The 11,843-nt window shown below is 37.1% G+C and overlaps 1 protein-coding gene across 1 annotated transcript in view; it reads right to left on the bottom strand.

The window, feature by feature from the left end:
• The window catches only part of LOC107570240 (RELT-like protein 1), a 22,953-nt gene that overhangs the window by 8,992 nt on the left and 2,118 nt on the right, over nt 1-11,843 (bottom strand). Inside the window, exon 2 of the mRNA XM_016256450.1 lies at nt 1,665-1,865. Within this exon, the coding sequence (XP_016111936.1) occupies nt 1,665-1,865 (201 nt within the window). The remainder of the gene's footprint in view (nt 1-1,664; nt 1,866-11,843) is intronic.

Below are 11,843 nucleotides of genomic sequence, written 5' to 3'. Positions count from 1 at the left end.
CGCTGCTTCTCTGCCGCTCACTGCACAGAACAGACGCCGAGAGAGGTGACACTTCTCCGGGAAAGTCAGACATCGCGTTCGTGGGACAGCACTGGCAAAATCTTCCAACTGAACCATAGCTAAGGTTTATCTAAAAAAGTCGCTAGGTTTGTCAGTATGAATATTCTATGAAAAAAAGCCATAGAAAAGCCGCTAAAGGGTCTGAAAGTTGCTAAATCTAGTGCTAAAGTTGCGCTCGTGTGTGTGTGAGACACGGAAGCTGATGGCAGGGGGCGGTGGATATTTGTGGCGGTCAATGTGGATATTGTGGATGAGTTCTTCTGTCTCATCACGTTCTATTAGTTCTACAGCTTCAGTTTCGGAACTTTCACGCTTAGTAACACATACAGCTGTACCCTCACCACAGTGCAAAAGTGAATAGGAACCCCTTTCAAACAGTGTCGCGTTCCGAACGTTGTTTAAGCGACATACACCCGTATTGCGGTATTTAAAAAATTCATATCATAACAAAAATAAACACCGGTATTCAGTATGAACCGGTACACTGCCCAGCACTAGGTGGATCCAAAGATTTGAAGACAAAGAAAAAGAGGAGGAGAGAGAGTGAAAGAGAGAGGGTTGTGTCAGGTTAAACAAGTCCACACACACGCACGCACACACACTTTTAAGTTTCCTAGAATTCAGACAATGCCACATGAACATTCCTAGAAAAGCATGCAAACTAACATAGACTTGCAATTGAAAAAATTATGAGGTAGATCCTATATACTAATTGAGCATGATAAGATGATAAGAGAATGCGGGAGTTTCCTGGAGCTAAAATGCCCCCTAGACACAACCATAGCAGCAGTACACATAAACAAATATACGGTTTTAAATGACGCAAAGACAAAAACGACTACAAACAGTAATGTGTGAGCAAAGTGAACACCGAGAACAATACAATACAATTTGCACTGCTGTGGCCAGCCCAGTTCTGAACCACAAGGTGTGTCAAGTTGAATTTCTCATCCTATAGCTGGTATAAGTGTAAATGTATTCTTTAGCATACGTGAAGTGACTTTGGCAGGGCCTAATGCTATAGCCAACTCCCAAAAACTCCCTAAGACGGTGATAGGAAGGATGATGAAGAAACACGACTCAGCAGCGGAGTATAAAGTATTGTCTGTTCTCCAATCTATAAATGATGATACTGAAACTGATTATGTGAATACTCAAGATACAATTACAGGCGTGTCAAAACAACGAGAAGATGAGCAACTTTAATGAGATAAAATAAGACAAGCATGATAGCGAGTACGTTAGGAGAGGCTACATTTCTGGGAGTCTTTCTTTTCCATGACATTTCTTCACCTTCCTAAAGAATGGCTCAAAACAAGAAAAACAAAACTGCTTCCAAGTGGCCTGAATATAAATAAAATATAAATGTCAGCTTAAATCCACCATCCCACAAGCACTTGAAACACCATGGAATGAGATGACGCATCCACTTGTAACCTTCAGTGGTCCTTCGACTGATTGTATTGTCCATAATAAAACTCACAGGAATTGCATAATGAAGTGCAATTTGTCTGAGAGGAAGTTTGACCTTCTTCAGCCATTTCAAGAAACATGGTCAGTATATGCAATCTAATGTTATCCAAATGTCAGCAAAACACTCTCACCTCCTTTTTCTGGATCTTTCTCCTCTTCGTCGTCCTCTTTATCCAGCTCAGCATCTTCCTCTGCCTCAGTTGTACAGCGGTACCCCTTCTTCTTCAGGATGTGGCAGATAAGGACACCCAGAAGCCCCAGCAGGAAGAAGAAAAGCACCAAAAAAAAGGCAATATACTCTGGGTTAACAGAGTTCCCATCACCATAGCCATCTAAAGAGAGAAGAAATTAATCAATACAAAAAAAAAAGTTCTATACGGTACAAACTGATAGACTGATTAGATGGATTTTATAGTTTGAAATCAAAGACAGTTTGACCCACTACAACACCTGACAGTTCTGGGGCTTTGTTTTAATATCTGTTGGCTTTTATATGCTAGTATACTCCACATGACAATGACAACTTGACGGATGCAGTACGTCCAGATTACATTCATACAATACAGAACTTAACAGTTGTGAAATAATTACTTATTTAGCAGAAGTACCTAATATACGATTTTGGACGCAGCTTCTGACTAGCAATAGCAAGTAGATAATCATGGTTCATGATTGCAACGGCGCTATTTATACAGTTGTTATAGAACCCACCTCTAGCACATCTAGACTTTGCAATATTTGCCAACTTTTCTTTACAGAACTGCTCAAGTTGTTTGATGGTGACTGATCGTGGACTGTAGTCTTCAAGTCATTCCACAGATTTTCAGTGGGGTCTGGGCTCTGACTAGGCTAATGCTGTGTGCTTTGGGTCATCATCATGTTGAAAAGTAAACCTCCCCATTGACAACTTTCTGGCATTCTGGCAAAAGAATTTGACTGTATTTTTCCCCATCCATTTTTCCTTCTATGCTGACAAGTGCTTTTTTCTTGCAACCCTCCCATACAAGCCACATTTGTGGAGAATTTGTGATATTGTTGTCACATGCACACAATGACCACTCTTTGTCATAATTTCCTGCAGCTGCTTCAGAGTTGCTGTAGGCCTCTTTGTAGTCTCTCTGCAGTTTCCTCCTGACTCTTTCATCCAGTTTGGAGCGTCATCCTGATCCAGGGAGGGTCGGTGTACCAAATACCTTCCACTTCTTAATAATAGACTTCACTGTGCTTCTAGGCATTGATAAAGCCTTTGAAACGTTTTTGTATCCATCTCCTGACTTGTGCCCGTCCACAACTTTATCCCAGAGATTTTTTGATGGGTGCCCATAGTTGATTGTTTGCTTCAGTTACACTGCCAAGGACTGAAATGCTCCAGGAAAGCTCTTTTCATGCTGAGCTAATCAAAATGACCACAGCTGATCACAGTTGAAAGTCAAATGTGTCCGTCTTCATTTCGGGCTACAAAGCAACAAAATGTGATTATTTTAAAGGGGGGTGATTCTTTTCTATATCCACTGTATGTGTGTATATATATATATATATATATATATATATATATATATATTTGTGTGTGTGTGTATTTAAGTAGTTTGAGTGTGTCGGGAGACTGACTACACATTGTTCGCAGTGCTTCATGGGAGTTGGTTAGCGCTAGTGTTCTTATTGTGTGATTTGATTGTTTGTTGGATATTTCTTCGCAGAATCATATGGAATGTAGTTTATCTTCAAGAATTCCACTGCAAAACAATAATAAAGGCTTATGTCTTCAACAAAAGCAAATACCACCAATTTACAACCTTGTAGTTCAGAGTAGGTTTGTCTTTAAATGTTTATTTATGAGTTATTGTTAAAAATCAATTCTCCTACAGAGAAAATGAACAGAATTTTTTTTGTTGTTAAAAAGGGAAAATCCATTTGATAACATGGAACAAGGAAGACAACTGAGTTTGTCAAGTTATTGGAATGTTTAAAGAGGTCATATGATGCGATTTCAAGTTTTCCTTTCTCTTTGGAGTGTTATAAGCTATTTGTGAATAGATAAGATCCCTAAAGTTGCAAAGACTAAAGTCTCAAAACCAAAAAGATATTCTTTATAAAAGTTAAGACTCATCCACGCATGTCTATGTCACTGTGTGGGAAGATTTGCATAACACCACCCAAATGTTCACGCAAAGAAAGAAGGCGTAACTTTATTGTTGTTGCCGCCGCCCGCCGCCGCCATGTCGTGGAGATGCTGTGTGTTTCATTCTGAAAGCTAAACTACTTTGTTTGGTCTTCCAAAGGAGGACACAACTAGAAATCAGTGGTTAAGTTGTATTTACAACACTGTTCCAGAACAGTTCAAACCAAGTATTTGTGTGTGTGTGTGTGTGTGTGTGCAACGCATTTAACGAAGGACTGTTTCCTGAACCTAACGCAAGTTTTGAGCAGTCAGTGTAAAGCTTGTTGTTTGTCCTTTCTCAGATCACAAATACAGACAAATGGTTTTATGTTTACGCGGCACGATACGCAACGCAACGCACAAAAAGACAATACAAGTCATTATAATCCGTATTTATGTCCCCACTGGATGCAACAAATGCCTCGTTTATAATGGGTTTTAATGTTTTTGTCTCGTCGCTCCGGCTGGGACAAGGCATCACAATATGGTAAGGGGTTTAACATTTCCGTCACACGCTTGAGGTATTCGGCCAATCACAACGGACTGGATAGCTGGCCAATCAGAGCACACCTCGCTTTTCAGAACAATGAGCTTTGTAAAAATCACCACGTTTCAGAAAGGCGGGGCATAGAGGAGAAACAATAATGTACAGTATCTGGAAAATAATGTGTTTTTTGAACCTTAAACCATATAAACACATTGCATTACACCAAATACACAAAATAATGTTATTTTTAGCAACGTCATATGACCCCTTTAAGCAAATGTTATGCACCACTGCTAAAAGAAAATAAATAAATAAAAAAACCTAGATGAAGTAGCCGACCTTACTAATCAACATTTTAGCTGATATATCTTTAGATTAAACCATACCTTCATTGAGTTACTATTATTTGCTGTTAGCGGTCTTCTGTGGCTACAGTTTCAGAGTTAGCGGTGCTTATTCAATAAGTGCTGAGAGCGAGTGTCTGCACAGACAGAGAAATGCATTACACAGCTCAAAATGAGACAGGCCAAGTGTTTGGTCAGTCAGACACATAGAGAAAAACAGAAAGGGCAAGACTGAGTGAAAGCGAGGGCTGCGGAGGGAAAGAATGACCTCGGAGAACAGCACAGAGGACAGACACTGGCATGGTACCCTGCAGTGAATGACTCAGGGGACGCAGTAATCCCTGTAAATTTCCACTGTACAGTTATGCGCTCTCATTTCAACACTCTCTATATCTTTCACTCTTAAACCTTTATGTACTACATCTGTAATATCATGGTACTTTGATATATTCCACAATACTAAATCGTTTCCATATTCCAAGGAATTGAAATCTGTAAAATCGAACATCATATGGAGAACTCTTTGTTTAAACATGTCTTGAGAACACAAGAGATCAAATGGTTATCCAGTCTGTGAACACACTGTATATTGGGCGTTCCTGCTCAGTCTCTGGGACTGAACTTTGACCCCCAACAAGTTATGAGCCAAGCATACATGCAGACAAAGAGTCGATTGTAATGTCTGTTAATGCATGTCTGTATATCACATGCACTGATGCTTGGACTTGTTGCATTTACAGAACACAAAAGCCCTGAATACAGTGCACTAAGGAAGGGATAGTAATTGACAAAATGACTGGAGCCTTTGTCTGCTGAAGACGTCAATAAAATATACTCCTCCAAATCCCACCATTACAATTGAACAGCCTGGGTGGAGCTATGGATACGTCACATTATAGCCACAGGTGATGAGAGGTGTGCTTTTAGGCCTCTAATTTTTTCATGAACATGAACCAATAAATATTTGACAGCCTTTATATTATGTGTTATGTATATTATAAGTTATGTGTATGTGCATTACCTTAAAACCTCTACTGAAAGTCCATTCTTCCAAAACTTTGACGCTTCAGAAAGTTCATAAACACATCAAAAGTTATCAATATGAATCAAGCATGTCAAGCAAGTGTTTGAGCTTCCGTTGACCATATTTGACGAGCTCTATATTTTTTGCATTGATCAATTATGTGCATAAACACCTGTTGATCATATCAAGCAACTGTTTGGTTCATATGGATTTCTTTTTCAATTTATTGATGAACTTTAAGCATCAAAGTTTATGATAATATAGTGAGTTTGGGTGCGTAGGAAGTGACCATTCATCTTGCTGAACTGGTTCGACACCAGAGCAGTTCTGAACAGACAGGATAACTAGCGAGATGGGGATCTGACGTGACTCACATATGCATGAACACTTCAGTACAGTTACTGTCCACTTCTGCAACCAGGCCTAACAACCAAGTGGAAGAGAATCTCTGTTATCTTAGGTTACAACATGTGCAGTCATAAAAATGCACTTGACTCACTCAGGGGAACTAAACGACAGCTTTACCTAAATGAATGTTGTGCAGTTTTAATATGAGTAGTCTGTGCAATGTGTGGGAAGGCATTCCAGCTAAACTATTCTCCTTTTCCATTCCACTTGCTTAACTGAACACTAAAAGGCCACGTAAGACATGACGACGTCTGAGAAAACAGCAAAATGACATTCAGGCAGAGTATAGATTAAATGAAAGACAGATTTCAGACTGCTAGTTTCCGATTAGACATCCAAAGAGTTTCTTTCTAGCCATGTGACTGTTGATTATCTGTAACAGAATAATCCAGGGATGCAGTCCTTTTAGACAACAGCAGCTGCTTGTGACGCTCCAGTCAGAAATAGGTGTGGTAAGAAATTTGATATGGTTTCTATTATATTTGATCCAAACAGATCTTTGCTTAATAAAAACTCAAGGAAAAGAAAAGGGAACTCAAGTGGGGGGGGACTGCATACCACACTCCTGGCTCTAGTATTATGTAATTAAATCAGCAATCAGACCGCAAGTTAGAACAATGTTGACAACACATGCTTTAGGATACTGTGTGCATTAATAGAGACCCATGTTTTATCATCTGATAGACCTCTTTAATAATCACAATTGTATTACCAGATAGATTAAATGAAGTGTTTAGTTTTTCTGGTGAAAAACAACATTACCCATGATTCTGCAAAGAAATATCCGCCAATCAGAGAATCAAAACAAGCAAATCACACCAAAAGGACCCTTTAGCACCTTCCCGAAGCACTCCGAATGACGTGATAGTCAGTCTCCCTGCTCTCAAACTACTTTATTTGTAACACGATCAACATCTTTAAATCAGCAGTATTGTATGTACACTGCTGTTCAAAAGTTTGAGATCAGTAAGATTTGTAATGTTTTTTTTTTAAGTCTCTTCTGCTCATCAAGGCTGCATTTATTTGATCAGAAATACAGGGGGAAAAACAACAGTAATATTGTGAAATATTATTGCAATTTAAAATAATGGTTTTCTATTTTAATATACTTTAAAATATATTTTATTCCTATGATGCAAATGTGTATTTTCATCAGCATCATTACTCCAGTCTTCAGTGTCATATGATCCTTCAGAAATCAATCTTAAATGCTGATTTATTATCAATATTGGAAATAGTTTTGCATCACAGCTTTGCATCACAGATATAAATTTAATTTTAAAGTATATTAAAATGGAAAACCATTATTTTAAATTACTTCTTTAAATCACATAAAAAAAATCTTACTGATCCCAAACTTTTGAACAGCAGTGTAACGGTCTTCTTTAATTAATCTTTTTCAAATATCATTTTTAAGCCATTAAGTACACAGCCTTGCACCCTGGGGTGCCGTAACGGTGGGAAAGGTTAGGACGATTCCAAGGGCTCAGATCAGAAAGAGATTTCTAGTACTGGCCGATTTAAATTCAAGTTTGAAATGTAGCAATTCACCTAGTAGAGGACTGGTTTGAGTCTTTGACACTCAAGCTGCATTCACACTATCAGCGACACGTAGTGACAAAGCGTCACATTCCCATTCATTTTAATAGAGAGCTGGCAATTTCCGGCGACACAACAGGGGCTGTTGGTGACAGGATGTAGGTGTGTCCTGTGCCGGGACCAAGTTGAGAGATGTTTAACTTTATGCAAATGAAGAGCAACTTTCACACCAAAAGGACCCTTTAGCACCTTCCCGAAGCACTCCGAATGACGTGATAGTCAGTCTCCCTGCTCTCAAACTACTTTATTTGTAACACGATCAACATCTTTAAATCAGCAGTATTGTATGTACACTGCTGTTCAAAAGTTTGAGATCAGTAAGATTTGTAATGTTTTTTTTTTTTTAAGTCTCTTCTGCTCATCAAGGCTGCATTTATTTGATCAGAAATACAGGGGGAAAAACAACAGTAATATTGTGAAATATTATTGCAATTTAAAATAATGGTTTTCTATTTTAATATACTTTAAAATATATTTTATTCCTATGATGCAAATGTGTATTTTCATCAGCATCATTACTCCAGTCTTCAGTGTCATATGATCCTTCAGAAATCAATCTTAAATGCTGATTTATTATCAATATTGGAAATAGTTTTGCATCACAGCTTTGCATCACAGATATAAATTTAATTTTAAAGTATATTAAAATGGAAAACCATTATTTTAAATTACTTCTTTAAATCACATCAAAAAAATCTTACTGATCCCAAACTTTTGAACAGCAGTGTAACGGTCTTCTTTAATTAATCTTTTTCAAATATCATTTTTAAGCCATTAAGTACACAGCCTTGCACCCTGGGGTGCCGTAACGGTGGGAAAGGTTAGGACGATTCCAAGGGCTCAGATCAGAAAGAGATTTCTAGTACTGGCCGATTTAAATTCAAGTTTGAAATGCAGCGATTCACCTAGTAGAGGACTGGTTTGAGTCTTTGACACTCAAGCTGCATTCACACCATCAGCGACACGTAGTGACAAAGCGTCACATTCCCATTCATTTTAATAGAGAGCTGGCAATTTCCGGCGACACAACAGGGGCTGTTGGTGACAGGATGTAGGTGTGTCCTGTGCCGGGACCAAGTTGAGAGATGTTTAACTTTATGCAAATGAAGAGCAACTTTCGGGAGCGACAACCAATAGGAGTGAAGTCAGTGGAGTGCACATGATCTGTCAACTAGGCCTATACATCCTGTAGTGGAGTGTCGAAGCAAGATGGAGGTTCATTTTAGCAGTCATCATATGTCTCTCTTTACATACGGTGGTACTTGCCATGTTGACTCTGAGCCTGAATGGTTTTGTGAACCCAGATAGACTAGCGCTTGTGCTTTTGTGGCAGATAAATGAGCACTCACGGTTTCTTGTTCCTCTTTAATATTAAGCATTCTATTGATTCCATTTCTTCTTGGTCTTGTATTTATGAGTAACATCCATAAATATCATTCTTAAATGTTACACTGTAAAAATTATTCAGGGGACCTGTTGCCACAAATTAAATAAAAGGTTGCAAGTTAAAAATTCTTAATTCATATTTTAATTAAACCTTTTAAGTTGCCAACATTATTTTGATGAGTTATGTTGACATAATATTGATTATTACATCAACTTAATATAAATGTATAATGCAAACTCAAATTTCTGCGTTGCTTGAATTTCTTCAAAAATTAAGTTGTAGTAACTCAAATTGTCTTGTTAACTTTGGAAATTGGGTAGTGGATTTCTAGATCCCAGCATGCTTTGCTTAGGATTGGATAAGGAGAGTAAATGTTGAAATTAAGTGTTATTTTATGTGTATGTGTGTGTGTGTGTGTGTGTGTCTTCGTGGAGGAAAAGACCCGTTAGTGTTTAATGCTGTAATGTTTGACATTTGTAAGAGTTTCTGTAATGTTGAAGTTTTTATGGTTACCATTGTGCTGCAAAGCAGACCACATTAAGGTAAACACTACATTGACACTACAGGCAAATATTTTTCTATAATGCCAGAGCGCAATTAACATCTTACTTAACATCTTGCTAAATAAGTTAGATTGAGCATGTGCTATTATAGCTGTGGATTTGAACTAAAATTGGTTCCAGGTTTACAAATCCATTTTATTTTAATTTATTTATTTTTTGAGTAATCAACTTAGAAATGTGTTTGTGTGACAAATTATTAGGTTGCTCTAACTCAATGTAATTTGTTGGTTGAACAATTTCATTAGAAGTTGTCATAACTCAATTTAAGCAAATTGTTGCATTTTGTTTTTTATTTCTTTATTTTAAATTTTAGCTTCACAATTTTTTTAAAATCTATGGAAAAAAATTAAAGAAAAAAACTACTTTGGGAACCAAGGCCAGTGGTTGGTCACTGCCGCGCTCCATAGTGAAGAAAATAATGGAATGAGTCTGTTCCAGTGCAGCTTTCAGTTTGTGCAGCTTGGTGAAAAAAAGTTTGATGTTTTGGAACTAATTTCATTGGCAAAGAAGAAATATATGTACTACCTGGCCAAATGCAAGTTACTCCATATTAATAATATCAAGACTTGCTTGTGTGATGCTATGTGTATATAATTCTCATCTATGTCAATTCATATTACTTTTAGGGGTGTGCGATATTGACAAGACATATCTCGATATTTTCTTGAATTTTAATCGATAACGATAATTAGATGATATTTTGCTGAGTGTGTTATTGTGCTTATATCTTAAGGACTGCCGTGGACAGCTGACTCTTAATGTTTTTGATATTCATATTCTGTGTGGCGGTCAGTTCAAGCAGTGATAGAAATTAATCTTTTCCAATACGTTTAAATAGATTTTTACCTTTTATGGGCATTTTTACCTTTATAAAGCCATTTTTCTAAAAGTGTCCATTATCTTTCGAGTCAAATTCTTACATTTAATCAGTGAATTAGAATATTAAGACATTTGGGCTCTTACCAAGCTAATTAAATCCGTATCAAAATTCATCTTTGCAATGCAGAGGAAGCACAGAAGCTGCATCTGAAGTGGCATTTAGATGTATTTACACACTGTTTATTGCAGAACATGAATGCATTTAACCTGCAATTACAAATGCATGAATAATGTTTTGATATATTAAACATAAAACGTTGAATACTGTTATTTGAAATTATTTAATAAAAATAAACTTTAAATGTGAAATTAAAACCGCCAGTAGGTGGCAGCAAGTCACTGTTAATAAGTGAGTCCCTGCGACTGAACCGAATCATTTAAATGGATGATTCATGTTCCTCAGAGACGAAAAACAGTGATGTGGCTGTGTTGTGAACTATTTTTGTTGTCGAAATAGAGCAAAAACATACGTTTCTTAATTAACTTCCTGTTTTTTGAACGGTTGTAAAAAAAATAAAAAAATAATAAATTTAAAAAAAAGCTACGTTTGTAATAATTTTTGGATAAAGAAACGACACTCTTTGTGTGATATTGATTAACTATAGGAAATGATATAAATATATACACTTTCTGTCACCATATCTTGAATTTGGTGATCGTTCTAAATGCATTTTATTAGACCGAATCATGCAGTGAAAGAACACACACACACACTAAATGCGCGCACTCTAGTCTAGACTTCACGTAATGTAAGCGTGCAACTCTGTCAGTGTGTTTTGAATGGGTTTTGCAAAACACTCGATAATGTCAAATCGCACATCGTTAAAACAACAATTACGATATTATTGCAGATGATAGATAATCGCACACCCCTAATTCCTTTAAACAAATTTTAGGAATTGACACTTAAATGAAACATAATTAAGAACTCAATCAAGTCTCCTGTGAAATTAGCAACCTGAGCAATGCGATTTCTTAGTTCTAACAAAGCAGTGTTGTGAGCTTCATGACTAATGAAAATTGCAGAGGAATGGTAATGTACAGTCATGGCCAAAAGTTTTGGCCATGACAAATTTTGTGTTTTGCAAAGTTTGCTGCTTCAGTATTTGTAGATTATTTTTCCACATGACTATGGTATACTGAAAAACAATGATAAGCAACATATAAGTAAGCATATCACAATGATAAGCATATCAAAGTTGCAAAGGCTTTTATTAGCAAAAACATACGAGTCAATATTTACAGTGTTGACCCTTGTTCTTCATAACCTCTGCAATACGCTTCTGGGCCAAATCCTGACTGGTGGTGATCCATTCTTGCCTTATTAGTTTTCGGTGTTGATCACAATTTGTGGGCTTCTGCTTGTCCACTCGCCTTTTGAGGACTGACTACAGGTCCTCTATTGAATTGAGATCCGGGGAGTTGCCTGGCCACGGATCCAAAATTTCAATGTAATGATCT

The sequence above is a fragment of the Sinocyclocheilus grahami genome, unplaced genomic scaffold (genome assembly GCF_001515645.1).
Source record: "Sinocyclocheilus grahami isolate Dianchi unplaced genomic scaffold, SAMN03320097.WGS_v1.1 scaffold1430.1, whole genome shotgun sequence".
Classification (NCBI taxonomy): Eukaryota; Metazoa; Chordata; class Actinopteri; order Cypriniformes; family Cyprinidae; genus Sinocyclocheilus; species Sinocyclocheilus grahami.
The sequence above is the reverse complement of the archived record's forward strand: the minus strand, read 5'-3'. Positions and strand labels throughout refer to the sequence as shown.